At 38.4% G+C, this 26,123-nt stretch overlaps 1 protein-coding gene across 6 annotated transcripts in view; it reads left to right on the forward strand.

Moving 5' to 3' along the window:
* SMYD3 (SET and MYND domain containing 3) overlaps window positions 1-26,123 on the forward strand; it is a 440,712-nt gene that overhangs the window by 396,800 nt on the left and 17,789 nt on the right. The window contains exons 11-12 of one of the 6 annotated variants that reach the window (XM_075043154.1): window positions 5,712-5,766; window positions 15,893-16,126. The exons of 3 other annotated variants lie outside the window; for them this stretch is intronic. In XM_075043154.1, the coding sequence (XP_074899255.1) occupies window positions 5,712-5,766; window positions 15,893-15,922 (85 nt within the window). In that variant the 3' untranslated portion in view covers window positions 15,923-16,126. Of the gene's footprint in view, window positions 1-5,711; window positions 5,767-15,892; window positions 16,127-26,123 lie in introns of those variants that run through there. 2 more of the 6 variants (XM_075043153.1, XM_075043156.1) reach the window with 2 other exon arrangements.

A 26,123-nucleotide genomic window follows, 5' to 3' on the forward strand; every position in this document is an offset into this window, starting at 1 on the left:
AGACTCCTCCAATCCCAACTGCCTTTTCCAAAAAAGAAAAAGAAATGGTTTATGTCTGAAGTCTGGTGCCTAAGTTATCTGTGTCCTGATCAATCCATTTCCCACACAGGAAATGGATTTTCTGATTTGCTGCTTGCTTGCTATGTTCATCTGCATAGCACCAGCACCTTTGATTATTTGGTTTCTTTTCCAGTTGTTTTTCTTGTATCCTTCCATTACACCCATGTGTTGTCCCCAAAAGTGATACTGAGCTGCGTAATCCTCAATGACTCCTGTAAGGTCACACTCCCATAAGTGCTCCACCATCTACCTTTCCTCATTTTCACATATTGTGTGTAAGGGTAAAATCTCTTACTATTCTCTTCAGAAATGCCAGCTGTTTTTCAGGCATAATTGTGATGTCTCTAGGTTGTCCAATATACTCTATCACACTTGAGTAGAAGTTCAACAACATCAGTGTTAATTTGCAATACCTCATTCAGTATATACCACATTTCTCTAGGTGGGCTGACTTTCTTAAATAGCTTCATTGCTGCAAGATTTTTCTGACAGCGTTCATCCAGTATCTCTATATTTGTATACTGGTGCTTACTAGCTTCAGTTTTAACTTCTAGTTTCAGTTTTAGTTTCTAGTTTCACCTTTCACTTATGCCAAGAGCTATTTGAATCTGAATTTTTCAGATAGTGATCTCCTAGTGATGTTAGTGAACTAAATTGCCAAGTTTCCCAGAGTTTCATTTTTCTCTGACACAGCTCCAAGTGTTGATTTCTCCATCTCTCACATAGCATTTCAGAGGTGTTTTAAGACACTTCTTGAAAGAGCTGATTTCTTTGTCAATGATAACTTCATCTGTAGAGATTTTTTTTTTTTTTTCACTGTAGGATCTCTTTCAGATTAAGATGTTAGACCATTAAGGGCTTCAGGCATTGTCTGGAATATGGATTTCAGTCCTAGTCTACCTGCCCATCAGAACTGAAAGATGCGGTTTGGGTTGTGTTTTTTTTCACTTAAGCAGTAATAGTTGGTATCTTTGTCTTGTAATCAGAGGATCCTTTTTTTTTTTTTTTTTTTTTGTATGTGCATACTTGCAGTTTACAAAGTAAGGACTTACACGGCCCTTACCTGAGCTCTTTTCATTACTCTGCTTGCTATTACACACCAATTAAAGGACAGACATGAATAAGAGTATTAAACATGTACTAAGCAAGTACAAAGGTCTCATATACTAACCTAAAAATGCATAAGTAGATATTACAAAGACCTGTATGCTGTGAGAAAAATGCAGCATAGTTATTCAGCTGCAACAATTTTGAGAACAATTTTGGGGAATTCACAGCGTCTGTGTGAATTTTGATAAGAAGAAAAGTGGGGAGTTGATGGCATACAGATTCTAAACAAAGGTTTGGTTAGAACCTGAGCTAAAATGGGATTGGGAAGTGATATCAAGGGAACAATTAAAAGTTAAAAATAGATACGTACAAAGCATATGTGGAGTTTTGGATTCCTTTGACCATAACTGAGCATTGCTTTGAGAAAGCTATTTTAGAGGCAGAAGTCATGGTGAAAAGGGAAGCAAAAGGGAGGAGAATCATTAAAAAAGATAAATTTACAATACTATTTCTGATGAAAGAGACCAAAAAAAGAGAGGGCATGCAGAAAATAGCAGCAGAGAAGTTGTAAGAAACAGTACCTTCTCTGGGATGAGAATTAGGAAGAGTCTGATTTTAGTCAGAAAATATCTATTTGTTTGAATAAATTGTCAATTTGAGTTGAGAAAGCAGAGAGTGGAGACTTGGCAGTACTTCTAAGGAGGAAATCAATTAAGAGTTCCTAGTGGTGGAGATGTGAACAGTGTTGAAAAAGGAAAATTGTGGTATTTAAGCAAGAAAACAATCTAAGCAACCTTGGAGATAAAGGCTGAAAAAGATGAAAAAACAATAATTTTTTCTATTGAAAGAGTGGAAAAATTACTGAAAAGTACAACAGTTTTGAGGGAGGGAAGAGGAAAGGAGCAGCAGATACGGAAAGAAAAGAAATTGAAGAACATAGAGTCTGTTTAAAGGGTGAATCAATGACCTTGGCCAGGGAGAGTGAGTAATGGAAAGATGGTGCTTCAAAGAAAGGTGTGCAGAACCAGAAAATTGAAGGAAGTATTGTCAAACAAGAACTGTGCCAATGAATGACCAAATTCCTAGTAGATGATCCATCCAGCAGCGAAACCAGAGAATGAAGGTCAGAGAGGTTCTGTAGCAAAATAGGTGATGCTCAGTAAAGCTGAAATTTCCCAGACTGATGTTGACAGGAAAGGAAAAGAAAAAAGCTGAACATGCAGGTGAGAGGAAAGGGTAAATTACTGCAGTGAGCAATTCCTAGAAACCTAGGAAACCTAGTTACTGGTGTGATGGCGGACTACGAGCTCACCAGCTCTTGAATTTACCAGTTATTGAGTAAAAGGGCTAAAATGTAATGGAAGATCTTATTAGGAATGCATTACTCACATGTCCCTGAAAACCAGAAATATCCTTATTTTCGGGTCCTGTGTTTACTAAGCTTGTGCATAATGCTATCTTGGCTAACAGGTTCATGCATGCTCCTGTCCACCATATCAAATCTCTGTGAGCTATATTTCCCTTGACCTGGTCAAGGTGTGTTAGTCAGTTTTCCTTAACCCCGTAAAACCAGAAAATCCAGTCTTTCTTTGCAGGAAACATTTGGAGATATCAGAACTAGTTCTAAATTATCTAAACCTGGTATAAGAAACAACACAGCCACATTATGATACCACTCTGCCTCATATAATTAACAGTAGAATTGTGCCATATTCAAGGAAATGCTGAGAATATTGGTTGCTATACAAACACTAGTTGCACTACCTCATAAATACAAGAGTTCCTGGCCTTCAGAAATTTAGTCAATGGCTAAACTTCTCCATATTTCTCTCTACAACATCTAAATGCTGGATTATGCAATTTAGAGTGAAAGGGTTGACGGTGTGATGTGACCTTACATTCATCTGCAAAACCCTCCTCTCTGTATTCTCGTCTGCCACCAAAGGTTGTTCTTCTTTCCTTTCCACTCTGTTTTTCTGCTAGAAAATCTATCTATCTGCTTTAGGCCAGAACCCCAAACACTGTTAGCTGGTACCTAACCCTGAGATGTCTGCTGAGCCCCAGGTAATCCAATTCCATGGTTAAGCAGGTGATTCACTGCTTATCCTCTCCTACCCCCTTACCCCTCCCAGATGTCCTTCTCTTCCCTTGAGTACACTGGAACCTCTTTTCTCAGGTACAGTTTCTTGTTTCATCAGCAGGCAGTACACAGTAGCCTGAATCACCTTTAGTAATGTCACTCTGAAGATGAAAGTAAGAAAGAAGAAACAAAAAGCAAATGACTGTGGATAGAGAGCTGAACAAAGACGGTAACTGATTACAAATGTTGGAAAGCTAACAAAAGACAGGCTGTAGCACTGCTAAGGAAAAAGGCTCTGAGAAGCGGGAAGTAGGCTGCCCAAAGAGCCGTGAAAGCTGACAAAAGTGAGAGCAAAATAAATATATCAGAGAGAAAAAAAAATCACCTTCAGAATATGATGCAAGTCTACTAATTAATAATAAAAAAATAGGTATTTTGCAAATAAAATAAAGTTATCTTGGAGGAAAACTGAGGAATGCAATGGACACATGACCAGTAAGGGGAGAAAGGGAAGAGTATAGGCAACCAACAAACAATTACAAAAAGCCCAGAAATATCAAAATTAGGGAGGAAAAGCCTTTCTTTTAACTTCTCCCCATCACCATAAAAGATAAAAAGGAGAGAAGGCAAAGAAAATGGATACTGCCACATTTACAAACACTTTCCTAAGAGGAAAATCAGCTTTCTCTTAGCCATGCAGTGCGCTCTTGGAAGATACGGTTGATGAGCTGCCAGAAAGAAGATAAAGTTCTGGAATCAAAGTGTGTTCATTACAGCCACATCATGAATACATTTCCATATTAATTCAGGTATGTTGAATGATGCACACGAAGGATTTAATGTACTTTTAAGGCTGGCCAGCATTTCAGAAGTCTTCTGAAAACTGGCAAAAGTGACAGCCAACAAGTGGAAGCATCCTAAACTAGGTCTTTCTACTCGATTCATTGTTGATGAGATAGAAAAGAGAAAGAAAAAAAGAAAATCTTTTCATGCAATACTGTGCTTGGCAGACTTTGAAAAATGGAATTAGATCCTACATTGCTACAAAACAAAAGCCTCAATATATACAGTCATAAAAAGGAAAAACATTTAGGAGATTAATTTTCTTGTCATAGGGGGAATTTGCAAGATTTACCACAGCATTTTGTGGAGAACTTCGCTTTAGACAGTGGCACAAAATACATGTTTTAAAAACATTTATGTAAATACAACTGGAGATCTTGCTTTAGGAAGAATGGCAAATTGCGGCATGTTGTATTGTTTGAGGTGTTGTGAAATACATTGTGTCCTATGAAACAGAGTGTAACTTCTCAAATCTTAAAAAAATTGCACAAAGTAACTTATGACCATGGGAATGTCCTACTAGTTAGTTGCTTGCTCTCATGACAAGAGCTAGAGATAGTTATCTTAGATATTTGCCTCAGTACTGCACTAGCATAAGGCCTTTTTTCAAGGGATTTCAAAATGTGTAACCAAGTTGGGTAATATTACCTCTACCAAGTCAACATCTCAGAATTTTGAGATGAAAAGCAGGTTTACATGCTTGCAGTAAGATAACATCCTGAATGCATACTCAAGCTTTATCTGTTGCTACCTGTCTGGATTCAGTTCATCTGTGTATTGTCTTGCTGATATGTTTGCAGTACAGGTGAGCTCTACCAATGCTGGATATTTATCAAGAGATGCTATCAAATTGTGTAGGGTTGCTTGTGCCAAGAGAGAAAGAAGGGAGGGGTCTTTTTCATGTAACAGAGCATCAACATTAAGCTGTGACACAAATAAAAGTATATTGACTTTCACTAAAATTATTAGTTTTATTAAGTACCCCCTGCCTTCCTCTGAGAGCAGCATCATCCCAGGGAAGTACTCCTGTCTTCTGATACTTTGAGGAGAACAAGTACAGTGGTTATACACCTCTGATGTGTTAAACTATGTCCATCAATGAATAACCAACTCCAGATATTGCAGTGGGACATGACTTTTCCCTTCCCACTTGCAGTGGAGAGGACTGTCACTGTGCCTGATCTTCGCATTTGAAAAACCCCAGAGATAGAGCATTTACTGCATCCAGTGACACTAATAAAAACCCATAGCGAATTATTATACTCAGACCCTGCTAAGTTAAGCAAGGGGAGAGTGACAACAAATTTGCTGATGCATGAAAAGGATACAGCTCCACAGAAATCGGTGGTGGTTTGTGGATTCTGGTTTCACTGAAGGTCTCAACAATGTACAATTCAGTGGCAAAAGACCTTCACTTTTGGTGATAATGGCGTGGTGTATATAACTGGGGGGTCAGTCTGCTTAGGGAGTCAAGCACTAAGTTTTCTTGTATAAAATCTATTTCAAAGGTCAGAACTGGACAAATATTTACCAGGTTGAATGTGGAAGACAATTCACTTACAATTTCTCTGATATTCACCCTAAACCGCTATCCCTTCCTTTTTGTGCCCTGTAGTTAGAGATAAGACAAGGTGACGTTCTTCGTTGCTCTGAACTAATTGAACTTGTTTTACATCAGGAAAGGATGTAAAGGATTCTCCATGAAACTACCTTTCTCCCAGGCACAAATGCAGGTATGGATGATGTATATTCACATTTTTGCATATACTCATACAAGTTTCTCTTCCTCTTACTGCTTCCTAGCTAGGTAAATTCACAATTAACTGGATTGCTGATGTCTTTAGCAAGTTAGGTTGTATTTTCTTCAGTTTTGTTGCTATTGTTTTTTACATCTGCCTATTATTCCCTCTCTTTGCAGTCATTTTATCAAGATCTCTTTGTAATGGCTTCAAGCAAATATATGCATGCTTAAGCCATACAAGTTGCATTCCAGTAAACAGCACAATCCTTTGGCCATTTCTGCACACTCCTCAGGTGGCTCATCCCTAGCCCCCACAGCTACCCTTTGGCAAATTTCTGCTTGCTTTTGTTTTACTGAGGTTGACAAAAGTGATTTGATTTCCAGGGTCTTTGGCAGTACTAGTGACAGCAATGGCTTATCTAGAGATACCTTAGCCTGTTCCTGAAACAAAGTTAGCGTGTTGTATTCAATGCAATAACACTACCCCAACTTGTGATTAACTGCTTAGCGAGTTCCATTTCCTTATAAGAACATGTGTAAGAACCCAAGAATGTATGCCACAAGTGAACTAAGCATTAATCTGTCAGCAGCTTAAGTGTGTTTGGGATAGTGCAATGGAAATATGTGGTATAGTGACACAGTGTTTGTTCTCTGGGAAGCACTTAAGAGCAGATGGAACCTGTAAAATAGGCTGATTCATGAAAGTGTGCAGCTTCTATCAAATTTGTTGGATGCTTCCTTGTTTTAACCTAAATAAACACAGGCCACATATGCTTGAATTTTCATTAAGGTGCCAGTAGCTGCAGGTGGGAACCCAACATTAATAGCTGCACAGAAATCCATCAGGAAGGGACTTTTACTTAAAAGGCATGTTTCTCTCCTAAAAATAATGAGATGGGTAAAAAGTACAGTATCGTTGTGGATATATCCTAAAGGAACTGAAAAAAAGATTAAGGATTCTGCAACAACATAAAGAATAAGATGCTGCTTTCTCATTACAATTCAATAGAAAATTAAGTCCATAGCAGGCATGTCTTAAAATACTAGTATAAATCAATAGCATCTATAAAAATGAGGTAGGGTTGTATGGAAATGACATACAAATCTTTAACATTTAATAGAAGAATGTTAAGCATCCTGCAGATCTGTTGAAGCATACTGTAAAATTCTGCAGACAATGGATATAGGTGCAAGTTGAATCCCCTTAGGGTATGTATGTAAGGGAGACATTGCACTTGTATCCTTAATGGTGACTTTCTGAGGTCCACCACTTGCTAATCTGAAGAAATAATAAACCCCATATCAAGATCTGGAAGACCCTTATGTTTGTGCAAAGCTTCACCACAGTCACTACTTTATGGATTTTGAGCTGTGTGCCGTTGTGGCAGTGACAATTTAGTTTTTGTGTTCCAAAATTTGCACCAAGTTGAACCTTGGGATGGAATTTGCAGACAGCCTATTGTTTTATACTGGACTAAATCAACTTAACTAAATCAAAAGAAAGGCTAGACTTTCAGAAGCTTGGGGTTTTTTTCATTTTTGAAAGCAATCAAATCAATGTGTCTCCCAAAATAAAAAAGAGGATGTGGATTTCTAATGTCTTGCTTTCTGTGTAGTGCAGAATTTCTGTACCTGTAACAGAGATCTTGTTTCAGCTGATTGTGAGAAATTTGCCTGGGGTGAAAGAGTAAGAAATAATATTAAAAATGTGTCTCTGGAAATGCAATTCTTCTCTTGTGAATTACGTGTGCTGCAGTCTCCAGTTAACTTTAAAACTACTTTTTATATGTTATTCAGGGTATAGCATGTAATATTCTATTGAGCTAGTTTGCATGTGCTGTTGGTAGGAGGACACATCCTTAGCGTGCTTTTGAAAGGCTCAATAAAGGTCATACCTAAGTGAATCTTGACTATGCAAAGTATGGCAAAACCTGTATAGCTGCAAAAAAAATCCCAGACCAAAACCCTCTGTTTTTCCCAGCAACAGTGTATCATGCATATTCTTTCTGCCCAGAGCACAGGAGAGCAGAATGACAAGGGTCAGGGACATGCTGAAAGAATGCCATGCATTGTCCAAGTAAGTGCTTGGTCTTGCAGCAACTGCTAAGAAATTAAAGACATTTCAGTGTCATTGAGGCTTCTATAGTTGTGTTGTCTGTGCCTTTGCTTGTTAGTGCTACCAAGCAGCTTGCATAAAGACAGAGATTTCAAGTGTATGAAGTTCCTACAAGTTTGTAGAAAATAAGAGGCCACATACAGAGTGCCTATAAAGAGAGAAGCTTAAGCTTATGTTCAAATATGTTAACAGACACCAAAATGTCCACATAGCAAAAAGCAGTTTTTAATGTCTCGGTGGTGGGGAAAAAGCTTCACACCTATCTTACTATGGTAGCATAAAACAGCCATGAGCCACAAGGAGTTTGGTAAATTTTGGTGCTCCCACAACTAGTTGAACTCTGTCATTCCACTGCTCACCTCAGTGGCACAGCTTGGGCAGAAGATAAGCCCTTTCTTACCCCCATTGGGGAAAAGGAGAAGGTATAGAGAAGGTGAAAGAAAGCAGCCAATATATTTGTTTATTCTGAGGCCCATATTTCTCTTAGATATTATGTCATCAGAGCTCAACATCTGCATTTTACATAGTACTCCATGATATTACAGCTCAATGAATGCTTTAGATTAACAGAATTTGCACAGTATCAGTGGAAGTGTTTGCTTTCCTGCCTGCTTTTTGTGCTACAGAATTGTTGATTTGGTTTCTTTTAATTATTTTGTTTTATTTTTAATGTATGGAGCAAAAAAATTACCATGGTAAAAATGGGGCAAATATTTTAAAAACAAGGAAAATCTTGAATCCTGTCTGCAACTTCAGTCTTACTTGAACATTATGTGGAAAAAACAGTCATTGCACACACAGCAGTTCTTACTACACTGCCTGGATGAAGTTGAGAGGGTTTGTCAAGTCTGCATTCTTTTATATATCTAAGTAAACACAATCTTTGGTTAATGTGTTTGGAAAAAATTCAAAGCCATCAGGTGGAATACTTGGCACTATTGTAGTTATTGGCAAAATTCTCTTGGCTTCATTAGGGCTAGAGTTTCATCTGTTGTGCTGGTTGTAGATCAGTCAGCTGTAGATGGCTTGTGGATGAGTCATATGGAAGTGTCCCCAGTATCTTCAGAGCTGTCAAGTCTCACACGCTGGGTAGGAAACTTGCTCTTCTGACCTCTCCCTCCTACTCCCCACCCCCGGTGCAGTGGCTGTTGCTCATCTCCTTCTCTGTCACATCTGACAAGGAGGATCCCTGGGAAAAGTCAGCTGGAGTAATTTATTGCTAGATGATTCATTATCCAGGAGCAATGCAGCAACAGGTCCTCCTCTCTCACATGCCTGGAAGTACAGACAGTCACATGCTCATACACTCGTCATCCAATGCGTGAATCTTGTGTGTGTGGATCCTGTAGCATGTTTCTCTTCCTTGGTTCTTTATGGGTAAGGACACTTTCATAAATTCAAGACCTGATTCTCTTTCACACACATAATTTTTAAATTAGCAAACTTCTCTGGAAGTAAGACAGCTGTACTTATGACTTTTGTTCACTCTAGGAGTTTTTGTTACAATTTATTGACAGATATTTCTCATTCTCCCTGAGCTCAGTGAAGCATTGTCTGGTCTTTAATTTTTAAATTTTTTTTTTTTTAGTCATCGCTCTTTAACTTAACATCAGTGAAGAAAAATACTGAGTGAGAGTTCAGGGAAATGAAAAGGAAACTTATAATTAATAATTTTGAAACTGTCCGACTACATTACTTTCCTCTTCTTCAAGAGCACTCTGTGCAGTGTAGAAGTTTGTCATAAATTATGGTCTTTTTTTGAATGGCACTCCTTAATAAGGTGATATTTATGTACTTAACATTTCTCAGAAACTTTTTTTACATGGAGATTTTGTGTGGCCAAAAACGTCATAAGACTGTGTATCCAATTTTGTGAAGATTGATACTTGCATGACTGTTGCCCTCTTCTTTACTCTTTCACAGCTTTTGGGTTTCAGTGACTCATACCAGTGACCAGAGTCCAGTGATATTTATGTAAGATATACCCAGCCCTCTGTGTCTAATAAGAAGACTACATTATTTCAGAAAAAAATATTATTAGACATACTTTATAGAAAGTTGTGTGGTTTATCCTCCTCCTGAAAACAGCTTGCTAACAACAGTCACATAGATCTGTTTTTCTTCTTTACATTGAAATGTTTGCCTTTTGTAAGTCACAGATTTCCCTGAAGTGCTATCCATAAATGTACAAGCATACGGAAAAGTTGGCTGCAGACATGTGCAATAAGCATATTGGAAACTTGCAGTCTGTGGACTCCTCAAATCACAGGATTTCAGAGCCTAGCTCAGTATGTTCCTTGTAGCCTTTCACTGCTTGTTAACACAGAAGTCCTTCATGATAACTGTGAGCAACACCAGGACAACTTCTGGCTGTAAGAAGCTCTGGGCAGTGGCATGTCAGCAATAAAGGAAAAATACCACCATGCCAACACTCAACAAGTGAGTTGTTCACTGGTCTTCAGAACTAAGGGAGCTACTTTTCCATTAGATTTTTGTCTCTGACTGAGTTTTATGCTGATTGACTGAATGATAGCTATGCTGTGGTGTTCGTGCACTACTTATTACACATCAGAGAATTCACTAGAGGGAAGCATAATGGGTTTTGTAGTGCACAAACATGAGTTTCCCATGAGTGCAGAATTTATAATATTTTTCCTGCATGCATTCCGTCATATCTGTCTCGAGGCAAGCTCACACTGTGTTCTTTACCTTGGGGAACATAGTATTGGTATCTTTATCTTCTGTTATCTTGGTTTTTAGAGTACTAAAACATCTCTGAAATTTCTACTTCACTGCCAAATTTAGCTAAAATTGGCCAATAGATTCAGAATTTACTAGAGAAGAACTGGCAGACAGATGATGGCTCCGTAAATTGTGTTATCAGGCTAAAAAAGGGATTCTTCTCCTGAGCTGTCACAGAAGAAGATAAAGCCAGCAGGTCAGGGAAGGACAGGCTAACAATAAGATAGAGCATGACCAGGACATCAGTTCTTTCCAGCCTTAGACAGTCTGACTACTGGTGGGCATGGTGAGATGTTACCAGTTCCCACTTAATCTAGACATTATCCAGGAACTGTGACAAGGAGGAGTTTTAATGAGGGATTTGCTGGAAGCTAATAAAGTAGTTTTATGGATGCTTATAGAAAGCTTTCTCCAGCTGTGAAGGGCAGCTTGAGAGAAAGTATATAATTGAAAGCTTAAACTTTGGGAAGGATGTTTCCCCTATTAGTGTAATTAAGCAATGACAATTGAACATCTCAGTTTGTTAGGTACCCTAGACTGATTAGACAGTTTTAGCTAATCAGTTTACTGATTGCAGTGGAGCATAAACTTCTTTTTGCAAATACAGTTTTGGCAGCTGCCAAATCTCCAGGAGTTACTCTCTTTCCCACCTGGCATTGGACTCTCATTTCCCTGTCTCACATAACACCAAACACTATCTATTTCCCCACATTCCTACCCATCTCAGGACACCATCCCACCCCTGCCCACTCAGCTACAGGCATGTATTTTCTTTTCCAAATGCCAACCTTTTTGTCTTAGAAGACAAGATACAAATGACAAGCAGAAGCACAGGATTTTCCTTCCTGCCTCTGAGTTTACCCACAAATACTATCTCCACTCCCACTAACCTGATGGTACCCCTGCTGCAGACAATATTCTCCTTTGGATGCTTTCCCAACATTTAAAATTTAGACATTTGATTCAAGGGGAGACCCTTGCGTAACCCAAAGCAGTCCTCAAGGGACCACATCCTGGCAATTGCTACATTAGGATATATCACCATCTTGCATTTTGTAGTTCCCGGTAACGATTTTTCAGCAGTTGAACGTGTGCTAATCCCACACATGACTCGACTCAGCCAGAGGTTACAGGCCTCCATCGCTGCTATTAGAACTGGGCCTGAACAGAGAAAATTATGACTAGAGCTGAGAAAGCAATGCATAACAACTAATTTGTTTCCCAAAATTCATTTCTCCTTTGCTTTCAGAACAGACATGAGCATATTTGCAGTTTTCTCAGATTTATTTTTAGTGGACTTCTTTAACTGAATGTATTTTAGAATATTTTACTTTTGACTGTATTGTGAACCTTTAAAACCCAAAGCTCAGTTTTTATCCCTCAGGTAAAAATGCTTGCTTCCATAGTAGCTGAGCATTAAGGCACTTCCAGCCAAGTGCTGGTGTTAAAAAATGGAGGTAATTCTTCTGCAAGTTTCTGCATAAACACAAAGCCATCTTGGAACCCTTACTAATGGCTTTAATTATGGGAACCAAGCTTTGACTTTACAAATTCACACATATGACTGGAATATGCATGCTATGAATATTTATTTCACTAGAATTCAAGTTGTCATTGACTGTGAAACAAAATCAGGGACCTGATAAATTCAGTTAAAATGCAGGCAAGTATGTTCCACTTCATAGCAAAGAACAGAATATTTTGTGCTGCTTCTAGCACACTTCTGAAATGTAGAGAAAAAAGAAGCAATGTCTGCATTTCCAGATGCTTTTTAGATGGTCAAATACTTTAAATGTTTACAATAATTTTTTTTTCAATAACAAATGAATGCTACCTGTAGATTTTTATTTTTATTTTTTTTTATCCATATGGTTTGGCTTACTGTATGGTCTAGTTTACAGATCTAGTTTACCTCTCTTCTGTGTTCCCAGCCCTGGTACTTCACACTTTCTGAGTGGTTCCTGACTTCCCTGAGCTACCTAAAATACTCCATCTAAGCAATTCATTCTGAAACAAAGACAAGAAGATAGTAATGTGATTTGCTTGTGCTGGATGCAGCAGTACCACTAGCAACAGTGATTAAAGTCAAAATCCAGCTGTTCAAAATTTCTCAGTTAACCTGTGGGTGAGGTCAGGGCAGTAAACAAGCCTCCTCTTGAGGCTGCAAAACCTGGTATTAGGCCCAAGAGAGTTGTGTTGATTCACCAGTTGCACCCAATACCATGCAAGATTGCTGACTCAGGTATATTTTGTTAGCTTGTCTGCCTAAGAGCAAACTGGCAACATGCAAGGGTATTCATGACTCTGTGGAGGAGAGTTGACGATGGCCACTGTCTGCTCAGTAAAGAAGGCAGGGGGATGTAGAAAATGTTCCAGGAAGGAACATGATGCATTTTCATTCTGGGGTTTAAAGGTCTGTGGACATTTGGTGTTAGAGGCAGTATGGATCTTCTAGGATGCCTCAATTCAGGTTCTTCTTTTTCTCCTTGTCTCAGTAGCTCACCTCAGGGAGATGTTTTGGTTAGATTCCTTCCTCTCCAAAATTCTTCTTACACTCCTTACTGCTTCTTTGACTCCGACCTGTTTATTTTCATTTCTTTGACTCCTCCTTCTGTTCCTTGGTGAAGTATTAGATGGGATGCGGGGTGTGTGTGTGTGTGTATTTACTGTAATTTGTTCTCCTTTATCCCCCATTACCTCAGCAACTTGAGAGTACAAGTGTATGTCATCACTGGTGGCCTCTCCATTTACTACAGGAGACAGAAAACCAGTCTTCCTTCCAGTAGTTCCTGTGGAAAAAGGATGAAGACCCTATAACTTGACTTCTCTTTTCTCCAAGAAGGATGTTCCTGTCACACAACATTCTCCTTTCATACACTGTCATTTCTCCAACCAAGGTAGCAGAGGATCTTTTCCATCTTCCAAGAAGAGCAAGGGGAGCCACCTCCCCTGCTCAGGCAGTGCAGGAATGAGGTAAATAATCAGCTTGCTAGAGTTTGGCTGCTCCATTCCAAATGGACAGATGAGCACCTTGGCACCTGGTTAGAGGGAAGTGAAACTGCAAGGACATCGTCCAAACCTCATTAATTTCTGTGGGCTTTAGATCTGGTTGTCAGAAGGTAGACTTTCACTATGGCCCAAGCATTCCCCACCCAAAGCATCTGTGGACTGTCATAAGCTAGAAGAGCAGTTTCAAGAAAGACATTTTTTTGGAAAGTAGCTTTACCTTTGTTACCCTTCTCCAGCATTGCCTTCTGCAGGTTCATCTGCTGTCTTGACAAAAAGACAAAAAAAGACATGAAAAAAGAAAAGCTGAGTGTAGAAAGGGATTTCATGTACTATAGCTGCTTAGTCTGTTAAATCAAAATTTGACGTATACTGAGATCCCTGTAGATTACATGTAATTTTCCCCTTTACTTATATTTAAATGAACTGTTGTCTCCCATGGGACTACACTCCCTGGTTACTGTCTACGTTACTGTGCAAACTTACCATGTGGATGACGCAACAAATGCTCCCACAGTGTTGCTGTTGGGTCACAGCAATTGTGTATGCCTCTGCTTCAGTGGATGGTGGAGGGTTAAATGCATTCCCTTGCAGTACGTGCTTTCTTATGAGTTTTCAGAGTTTTTTATAAAGCTATTTTCTTTTCACCCCTTTCATCTATTTGTTGTGTATGCCCACATGACCTCCTGAAAATACAAATACAGTCTTTTATTTGCAGAGCCCATTATCAGCCTTGTCTTTAGCCTCATGATAAAGGTCAAGTAGATTAGTTAGAGAGGCTCTTGCCTTTCTAAATCCACGTTGGTTATCTCCTTTTAGATAATTACTATCCATGTACTTCTTTAATGTGCCCCAGGGTATAGTTTCCATTCCTTGAATACTGCAAGGTTAAATTCATCTACTTTTGACACATTTCACTGGGTTTCAGCTCTGCTAACTGATTTAATACCAATGCTTTTGTGATTAGTCATCCTGGACAGGGGAAATAGAGCAAGTGCTCAGGAAGAATATTATTCTCCAATGCAAATCGTCTAAGAAACACTTGTGCTATACCAGCTAATGTTTCTGACTTTTGATGTAACAGTTCTTCAGCTATCTGTGCTCTAATCTCTTCCTTCAATGCTGTATTGCCTATGCAAATTCATGCTGCTTATGGAAAACCTGAGTGAATAAAGGAGCACAACACTAAGAAAGCGATGACTAATAGTAACCTCCCTGTAACCTCTAGTCAGACTTTAAAATGCCACTGAAACATCAAGGCTTTCCAGGTTCTTATTTTAAAAACAATATTCTGATATTAAGAAGCCCACATTTCACACCTGTCAGGAAAAAAAAAGATATCATAGCAGATTTCTTTCATTTTGTACTCTGTCTTCATGATAATAATTGCAGGAGAAACTTGAGGGCTTTAAACATATAAACATGCAAGATGCAGCTTGAAATCACTTGGTTTCAGTGAATGTTCCTTATCAACTGAATTGTCAGGTTGGATGACTATGCTTTAATAGTTACTTAATCCATAGTTAAGCATGTGCTTTTTTCCTGGTTTTCATTATTACTCTTCATCACAACAGAACATTTAAAATGCTACATGGGATAATATGGCATAAGGCATGTGGAGAAAATACAGTGTTCCTTCCTTTCAAGATCTTTTCTCTCCTCCGTAATTTGCTAATGAAAATACCTGGTTCTGCCTCTTTTACACTTTCAGTGTAATATTGATTCCTGATGTGATAACAAAGTGGGAGCGTTTTGATATTTCAGTTTTGACAGTACTGTATCTTTAGAGGCCAAATGTTTTCTTGTCTGATGTATCTTTTCAGCAAAGCAGCGGTGAGGATTTATCACAGTGAGCAGCACTGGTTCTCCAAATAATTCATATCATTATTCAGCTCCTCCCTTAAAAAATAGAAAACATAATAGTAGTAGTAGTAGTAGTAATACAGTACACATTACTGTGCCTGATGCAGATTTACCAAAGATAAAATTTCCTCATACCCAAAGGGATATTTACATCTGTAACTAATGTTCATTTGTAGCTAATGCATGTGTCCTGTGGTCAAACAAATCTGTCATGGTAAGGGGCACAAAGCTTCACACGCACATTTTCCTTCCATCCTCTTTCTATGAGCATGGATAGACAAATAATTTCTCCCTATCACACGCTTCCTGTTCTTGCTAATTCCCCAATGGTATTTATTGAATACAATAGTATGTATTGAATTAAATAATTCAGCTATTCTTTTATACTTAGGAAGCTCTCCTGTGCTTGAGGTCAGCATGAACAAATGACATTGAGACCAAAATGAAGATATACTGGTTTGCCTGTTTCCCTGTAATTCTAAACAGAACCCCTTTTTTAATGTAAATTTGTTTTCAGTTACGAGAACATTTAAGCGCTACAGAGACTTTGTCAATGTATTGTCATTTTGTATGCTGTTCAGATGCCACTGTGTGGGGGGTGTGGTATAAAAGCCAGACTAGACTGCTCTGTATCCAGCCTAATATTTTTCATTGGCTATACACCCATTTAATAAAATCCTTCAAAATGCTGGTATGTTTTTATTCAGAAGTGTTTCTCTATATATGCAATATTCTGTGCTATTCCTGAATGATTACAGCATGTCTGTAGAAGGAAATGAGGTAAATATTGCAATATACAAAATCTTTTTCAAACGCTAAAGCTCTGACCTTATAAAACAAGGGAGCAACATTGAGTCAGCCAGCCAAGAGCTTTTTATCAGTTTAATGTAGCAGAACTTGACCAAAGGGGCAAATTTTTGCATTACCTTGCCACTGATGTGAGCGCTGCAACTGCATTTGTGTATCCATGTTCATTATTGCTAGTTTTCCTCCTGGATTATGACTAAGCGAGAAGAATTTGAATCTTCATTTTGAATTTTTTACTTTTTTTTTTTTTAATTTTGGTAGAAGCAGACAGAAAGAGTACTCAAGGCATCCATTATTTCTTTCCACAATTTGCTGGAAGTGGCAGAAGCTATTAAAAAATGAAGGCATACGTATCTCATGCTATTCAGCTGACTGTTAATTAAAGTGCAATTAAATTTTTCATGGTGTAGATTGTGTCTGTTTTCCAAAGAAATTAGAAACTGTGGCCCTTTGAGAATTCTGCTTTTAGTCTCTAGACATTTACTGCTACAGCATTTATTAAATGTGATCACTGATGAAGTTTGCACATCCAACATACTTATAAGAGGAGGTCTGCAGTTAGGTGGCTTCTCTTTTTGGAAGTGTGTTGTTCCTATAGAAATGCAGTGTCCTGAAGCTTCCCACATATGTCAAAGATTAGTAAATTCTAAGCAAAATCAATCATTCTCTATCCACATTTCAATTTGGTGAATCAAAGTGTGGCACAAATTGCCCCACAGTTAGGAGTCTGAGTCAACATGACAGAAAACTAAGCTCATAAGGTGATCCTGAATTATTAATGCTGGGGAATATTCAGCAGAGTGAGTTAGGTGTTCAGAATTTTCTTCTCAAAGAGCCTTTGACTATGCACTGCCTATACTGGGAACCTGGGAAGATGAAGCTTCCTGTCTAGGCATCTAAATTTAGATGCCCGTGAGCAGACAGAGTGAATATACTCTTGGGATAAAATCCTACTCTTACTGTTGTGTAAGAGTTTTCTACAGTCACGTTCAAGTATAGTAGCAGAACTGATTATTTGTTAACTCTTTAGCACCAACTGCAGGTAGCTCTGGAAAGGATTTAGACATGTGCATAAGGCCCACAGAAGTCAACTAAGCAGCTGCTTAAGCACTTACTTTAAATGCTTTCCTGAATAGAGATGGAATTAGTGCTCAAATGCTTAGAAGGTGCAATGCAGTGTACAGTACAAAGACATGAAATGACCTCAGGGCACAGACTGAAAAATAGATGACAGAATACAATGTTTCCCAAAGAAATCCAGTGGTAGGGGTTACTAGAGGATTCCTAGCATGGGAAAAGGTTCAAATTCTGCTTTCTTCAGGCACTGTAATTTCCTAAGGGATTTAAATGAGGCATTGGTGATATTCTGGCCATTTGGCATGAGAGGAAACGTAAGGACATCATACAGAAAAACATGCCTAGAAATGAAATGGGAAAAAAAAGAGTTTTCTCAAACTGGTATCATTAATAGATCAGATAGGATCTGATAGGAGAAAGTTCAGTAGAATGCAAAGCCTGAATTCTGTAGTGCTTTCAGTGCAAATTCCCCACCTGAAGTATCTATGGCTTTTCTCCAGGAATTACAAGGAAAATGATTCTAGTAGATTTTCCTTTATTTCATAATTTAGGATGGATCCAAGTAATTGATTACTTGTCAAAATGTTTCATGTCTCAAAAAAAAAAAAAAATTAAAAAAAAAAAAATGCTGTTGAATTCTGGGGATAAGTAGAGGTTCCAGATTTCAAGATTCTACCTTCCTTTGAAATGATGACTAACACAGAAATGTAAAGGAATAGAGAAACCTGTAATTACTAAGAATCCATGAATCCTAAATAATTGCTCATCAGGGATCAAATTCCAACTCCTTAAATAATGCAATTTAATCATGTATTTGAAGTCTTCTATTTATGTGAACAAAACAGGTAATCGAAGGCTTATGTATCTTGGGAGCTTAGTACAGTATTTGTCCTGCCCTGCATTTCCTGACATAGAAATGAATTTTACTGAGTACCACTAAAACCTCTTCCTTTAAAGACAGCAAGAGAGAGAAACAATCCTTTTCTTCTTAGTACCATCCATCTTCCTCTTTAGGGCAGCTTAAATGAGAAAATTTAGTACTGTGGCCACAGTTGCTTCCACTTGCTTTGTGCATGTAACCACTTTGTTTTGCTATGAGAAAGGGAAGAGTGACAAATACAATTGAGGTGACAATGTCTGAGAATTTCGATTTTGATTTGCTAACAACCTCCTTAATGTTCAGATTTCAGCTATCTTGACAGGTATATTCATAAAGGATGAAATTCACATGCAGACAGACAGCCTCAGGCTTATGCACCACATAAATCCTGTCTAAGCCTTTAAAATGTGCTTTAAAGTGGGCCTAATTGATGTAGGACCTGTACTGGCCCTTATACCTATGGGACAATTGCTCCCAGTTTTTAGGCTTGCAATAATTAACTATTGTACTTTGCTTTAAAAATCTTTTATTCTTTTTGGTCTGCGTCCATTTTTCCTAGTGAACTGCTCTTAATGCTGCCTTCTGTTTAAACACAAGCAGAGTGGAATATTTGAGATCACAATATGTATATATTAGATATAAACACAAATGAAATGTATATTAGAAAGGTCAGCATTCAATAAAAATTCCAATCAGGTATTTGGATCTGATTAGACACTGTGTGATCTGTGCAGTAGACACATGGGGATTGTGCAGAAAATCTACTAAACTTGATTATAGGAAAACACACATTTTGTAAAGGACAATATTTATCATATCCTTTAACAATTCTTAAGACATAGGTGAAGACTAGAATTACTGTAACAACTGATTCCATGTTTGTTGGTAGTTTAGTATTTGCTAGTACATTAAGCACAATATGCCATTTATGATTAATACTTCATAATTTATATTTATTGTACCATCAATTTTGGATCAAAATGTAGCACAACCAACTTATTAACATGATAATGCAAAATATATTCTTATATCTAATTTGCACCTTGGCCTATTTTGGCTAGTATCTGAAAGGACAATTTTTTTTATCTCCATATTAACCAATTTTCTAGTTACCTCCTGTCCACTTAGAGCAAGTCATATAGAAAACATCAAATTTTATTCTGAAGAGAAGCTAGTTACACAATCTTCATCATAGGATTTTATCTTTACATACATTTTGGACCAATGTTCTGAAGAACCATGGGCTTTTGTTTTTTTAAACATACCACTTTTGTTTGACCAATGCTTCTGCCTAGGGTAAATAACTCAAATAGATTTTAAAGTGCTTTAATTAATCTTTTCAAATACCTGTGTTTTTCTCAATTTAATGCAGTATGGCCCAATTTACTTCGGAAATGAATCAAGCTAAATATGAAATAACTTTGTGTTGGCTTTCAATGACAGCATCTACAACATGGCTGAAGTGATTACTTAAAATCACACCATTAACAAATTGAAATTAACCTTGAAAGTCTAGAGATAGACAAGCTGTCTAACTCCCGTATTATGCAGAAGAATTATGTCTACCCAAGAATTTCCAAACTCCTCCTGAAAAATCAGTGTGCTTTCCCACATATTATAAATGCTGAAAATTTGAAATTGTCATCCAAAAAGTGTTTCATGTTGCAGTCATAATTTCTAATCAAGTCAACTCACGGTTCATCGGGATAGTCCCATGTACACTGGCAAGTATGGAACTGAGGTTTGACCAAACACCCTTTGGTTAAAGTATGTATAAATAGTCTTTAATCTATTTTGAGTTGTTGACCTTATCTGTAAGGTAGAGATTTGTTGGAGTTCATGGAGTTTTAAATAAAGTGTTAAAATTAAATGTGATACAGTGATACACATACAGTGAGGTAATCAATAGCAATGTTGTGGGGTGGTTACTGGGTGACAAAAACACACAGGGTAAGCTGCTCTACAGGTATTACATGCCTGAATTGGCATCAGTTTGTTCACTACTCTTGATTTATGGAATCTATTTTTCATGTAAATGGTCATTCGCTGCTTTTAAAAATAAAGATTTTGCTTGTACCGTCACACTACAAAAGCACTGACAATTAGAGTATGTGCTGGAAGTAGTTCAGGACAGTGTACCAAGCTTCTGTCTCAGGTTTGATACCCTGCTCTATACATGAAGCTTGTGATGCAATTAACAAGTCTGATGACTGTGGAGGTTAGCCATCTTGTCAGGAGCCCGTGGCAGGCAAAGACAGAGGAAAGATGTTCAGTGAAGGAGCCTTGGGCATGGGCAAGCCACTTTAAAAGCTAAAGGAGACTTGGTAGTGGAGGGTTCAGAAGAGGCTTGGCTGTTTCCAAAACAAGAAGATAAGGCTGCCAAAAGAAGAGAGAAGAAGAAGAGATGAGTGTATGTATGTGCTCTGGAGTGGAGAGAAAACAAGGCATTCCTGTACTCTGTAACCCTGTAATCTCTCCATTATTGCTTCTCTGTTGAGGGGAAGATAGCCTTTTTCAATGGTTGGTTTCCGATATAAATATTTCTCCACCTGAAACTGGCTTAAAATGTTATGTCTTGTGTGTTGTATATTGTATGACATACTGTATGAAATGACTTGATCTATATCCTATCATGTAGGAATCCAAAAACTGTGGTATGGTTATATTTAATCTGTCTGGGCTCATATTTTTAAATGCTAAGGCAATCTGCATATCTACACACATTCATTTTAAACCTACTTATGTCACGGTGGAAATACTTTTACTACACAGTAGTGTTCATGCTGTCAGTGTACTTCCGTGCACAGCAAAATTTCCCTCTTGGCTCATCTCTATTCATAAACAAATGTCATGGAGAAGTTAATACTCTGCAGCTTTAAAGAATCTACTGCATCATGCCTCAAACCAGCAATGAAAAATGATACGTATTTTGCAAAACTTACTTGCATGTTTAGCATTATTTGCACTTCATAGCAACATATAAAAATCATCATTTACATGAGTAAACTATCCAGGCTTTCTGCTGTGTTGTAGGTAAAAAACTGTGTTCAGAAGTGGGCTTCATTCTTACCTCTCTTCTCGAAGTGCACTGTTAAAAAGACTGATAGCATCTAGAAATGCATAACTTTGGGTTTCCTTTTAATGTAGTTATTATCTTTTAACTTAAAATAAAATTTATACCAAAAAATTGCAACAGTAATCCAGGTGCCTTCTGAGGGGGAGGAATGTTCAATCTCAAAACCATGGCCTAAACAGCAAATCAGTGGTCATTCAGCTTTAGGATAGGATCTAGAACATACCTGGGAGAGGTAAAATGCACACATGGCAAAGCTGCATGGAAAAGTCAAAGCGGACATCAACATGTCCACCCTGTTGCCTATCCTTAGCAGACCTGGATGGGAGCAGATCTGATGATTCAAGGCTAAGGAAAGCAATTGATGGTAGAACCAACCGAGTAAGGGCTAGAACTGATCCATATACCTTCTTATATGAAGGTACAACTCTCATCAGCTGCTCATCTGATAAGGGACAACATAAAGAACTGCCTTAAACATCAGGGACTGTGATAAAGTATATCATAGTTTTTGCTCAGAAAAAGTCTGCAGAAAGCTGGTAAGCAATTAGCAGAGCCTTTTCTAAGAACTAGTGTTTCATGTAAGTCCAAGTTGCTGTCCTTTGACAGAGTCTTATGAAAAAGGGGAGGAAGTGGACCAAGAACATTACTTGATGTACCACCATGTGCAGAGAAAGAAAGAAGATACTGCTCCAGGGAAGAGCATGAAATCCTTTTTCTTACAAAAGCTTGCAGTGCCAGGATGTGCATCTGCAAGGTGACTCCAGGAAAGATCTCCATTTTTCTGGGAGAGAAACTGTCACCTAGCAGAGACCTTTTTCTGCACTCTATTGAGATGCATCTGGTCCAGCACGAAGTACAAACTGGAAGTGATACAAAAATCCTCAGAATGGATGCCGTGAAAGCCAAGAGATATCTAAGCCTTATTTCAGAGAAATCACAAATTGGCATTCAAATGGTGAGGTCCCATTGTGCTACTTTGCAAAATCAGATGGAGCCATGACATTTTGTTTTTGCTTGAGGCAAGTAAATGCCATTTTAGATTTTGATGCCTGCCTCATACCATGTATTCATATTTAATAGCAAAGACTCAGTATGTGGTTTTCCTGTGCCTCACAAAAAAATATTGACAGATTTCTTTTCATGGCTGCCTCCTGTACCAGTTTAGAAAGATGCCCTTTAGGCTGCAGAGATTAATGGACATATCATAGATCAATGGGTAGTTTCCTGAGGCTTTACGCACACTACACCATTGCATGTCTTAACATGTAATGTTTAGTGTGTATAGGGAGTTTGAAACAGATGTTGGTCTAACAGTTGCTTCAAAGATGTGTATCTTGCATGTAGCCCATCCAAATGAGCCATCAGCCTCCACAGGACATACCATTTTGCTTATGTGTAGGTAGATAGGACCTGGGAGTGGAAAAAAAATAAAATGATGAATAAAAAGATGGCAAGAGGAGGTTAGAGGGGAAAAAAGCAACTTGGTGGGATAGACAATAGTGAAAGAAGAAAGTGTAAGGGTAAGGATAGAGAAACTAGGAAAGAAAGATACAAAAACTAGAAGAGGAAAATGGAGAAGAAAACAGGATACAAGTATTGGGAAGAGGGGGAAAAGGGAATTTCTTTTTACTGTTCAAAATAATGACTTGTGAGATAGACTGGAGGTTCTGCCTCAGACACAGCTGGTACGTGTAATGGGAAACCAATAGTGAATATTATGCCAAAGGGTTTTAGCCAGCAAAGGGGTATAACCTGGGACATAGGATGATATAGTAGTCCAGGACCCATAGATTGGTTATACTGGCAGCTCTGCTGCACTTGCACAACAGCTTGCTGGAGCTATTATTTCTGAGCTGTAACTGTGAACCTTGTCTCACTGCACAGAAATCGTCTACTGGGAACTGTGGGCCAAGTATTACAGAGTCTTTCTTTAGCTCAGTGGGACACAACTAACATTTGATAGAAAAAGTAGTACTTGATAGAGTCCACATGTGTTTCTTTTGCTTTTTTCCCCTCCTCCACTCATCTATAAATCAATGTGCTAATTGCCTCCACACAATTGGCTGAGAGAGAAATGTGGCTGCTCACTGTTTCGTAATTTTAGACTGCTACAAGCCATTTATTCATGTGCTTTAGGCATAACAGTGCAGTTGTAGCTCGCTCTTTGTCCCTGCTGCCCTCAGTGAACAGAGTGCAAGGTAAACATTTATCAGATTGTCTTGGAGGATTATTGTCAGAAGTGTGCTGCACCAATGGGACATCTACCCGCGGCTACTAGGGAAAGGAGGTTGGACACGAAATGTCTGTGCCTCCACTGGTGGCGAAGCAAGTATCATTGTAAGGGCTGGACTGATCAGGTCCCAGCCAAGTAACTCCACGGGATTTCCTGTGCAGCTTCCAGGCATTTGTTTGTTTGTTTGTTTGTTTCTTTCTTTCTTTCTTTTTTTTTCTTTTCCTTCTGGTGGGCTCATGGCCATATTCTTCAGTGTCATGTTCAGCCACTGCATTTGTGGTCTGGCCCAGAGAGGCAGCTGCCCTTCCATGGCTCTCCTCACAAGGGCTGGAGTTCCCATCATTGGAGAAAACATTTTATTTCCAACAGACTCATCATGTATTTTTATGTAGTAGCCACTAAGTGGGAGAAAAACCAGCTAATTCTTTGGGAACTGGGTTCCTGTGTATCGTACCCTATATTTTCAGTCTGGGAACTCTTTGTTTCTGTTTTTAGTCAAGAGATTTATTCAGTATGACCCTGAATGCATTGCACTTTAGCTTAAATGAATTGTTCATCCCTTATCTTGCCTATAGAAATATATCCTTGTCATGTCAAGACACAAACCTCTAATGACCTAATCTAGAAACGCAATCCAAAACCTCATACTGAGGAAATTCGATGCAAAATGCCTATTGGACAGTATCTTTTATCTTCCTGTCTCACACATCTCCAAGTGGCTGGGCCACGTAACTACAGCTAGGTATAATTTTGCAAAACCTCAAAATCTTTTATGACAACAACATATGATTACAAACTGGTGGATTGAGATTACAAATAATTTTGAGCCAAAATCTGGGCATAAAACTTTGCTCTCTGTCTCAGAGAGCACTGTAGGAAGAAAGCAACATTTGATTTGAACAAAAAGTGAGACAGAAATCTTTTCATCCAAAGTACTATGCATTCTGAGCAATGTTCTGGAAACTTGGTTTTGATTCTGTGATGCTGACATTAACATTTTTTTATAGCTCTTAGAAGCATGGTGTTCTCTGTGCTAGCAAAAGGCAATATAACCATGGCATACTACGTATCAAGCATTAAAATCAGTGGCATTGTACTGGTTTGTATCAGTGGAAAGTGTCTTGAGATGTTCTGCTATCTGTAACATACATGTTGGATTTAGCCATTGGAGAGACTAGCTTACAAACTAAACTAGCTACTGATATGAGATACCGTGTAAAGCATGAAATCTTGAGAATTGCTTGACTTTATATGAAGTGAAATACTCATTTCATGGATCTATTTCCTCCTCAAGCAATCTTCTCTTAAAAAATTTTTACTCCCTGCCTGTTCTGCCAATGTACAAATGTGCTCATTAATCAAGGTGTACAGCAAACCCAGCTTTGCCTGAAAAATGCTTGCTCAGTGAACATGCTACTTTCAATTACAAACAGAGAGTTCAAGCATGCCTTAGTCTTTTGAAGTATTGCACACTGTTTTCCATGTCATGAAGAGTGATAGTGGTGTTACCTGAAAAAATCTCTCCTTTGTATTCAGCCAGCATTTCAGGCAGCACTTTGGAGCCTGGGAGAGATTATTGCTCATGATTGCTGTTCATGAAGTTCATAGCAGGTCTCCTTTTTTTCTGTAAAGAATGCTATTTCCTCCCCTCCCCTTTCTTCCAGATCGTTTTATTTCCTAGGAAACTCTGGAGCAATTTACATGCTTTTTGGGTCATGCAAGAAATTTTCTAGCCAGCTGAGCAACTGGGTGAAAATTAAGTGTTCTCCAGTTCAGACAGATGGTCTTGTTTAGCTGTCACATTTTAACCATGTAGCTTACCAAGGATTTGTAGTTGTCTTCAGAACTAGTGCTAATATTTTGAACTTCTACAGAATCTTCCTGTTGAACTCTCAGAGCTCTTCACAAACACAACTGAATTTAGCCCTCATATCAGCTCCACTGAGTAGATGAGTATTGTCATCTTAAAGATGGAAAAGCTGAGACACGAGGAGTAAAGCTAGAAGTCTAAATGAGATATCTGACATCAGGCAATGGAGTTCCTGTTCAGACATGCTGGTAACAAGTTATGCATAAGAGTCTCACTAAATTTTGTAAATGCTAATTCAGCTGTTATTGTTGCTATTATTATTGACAGTAAGTATCCAAGAAGCAAGAAAAACTGAAATGGCAGCTGGTAAAGCATAGGCCTGACAAATTTTGAAAGGTGGCAACACTGTGGGTGAAAGCAAAAAATCTAAGAGCGGTGAGTCTGGAAGGCAGCTGTGCGGTCAGAAATGAGGGGATGAGCCATCCAGATGTTGGCAGGATGGTGAGATTAGTATCACTAGGTTCAACAGCTATCCAACCAAATCAGAAGCTGTACACATTGAGCTGCATCAGATGTCTGCTGTGGGGATGACAATGAACCAACATCCTGCTGGTGGGAAGATTGTGGGGCAAAGGAGAGATTCCTGGTCTCACTTTTTTCAGTAACCTCCATATTGCTATTAACATGAAACTCTGTTGGTAAACACAGTGCCCCTGTGGTAGTTAGTGCGAACAAGAAG

The sequence above is a fragment of the Buteo buteo genome, chromosome 12, assembly GCF_964188355.1.
Source record: "Buteo buteo chromosome 12, bButBut1.hap1.1, whole genome shotgun sequence".
Classification (NCBI taxonomy): Eukaryota; Metazoa; Chordata; class Aves; order Accipitriformes; family Accipitridae; genus Buteo; species Buteo buteo.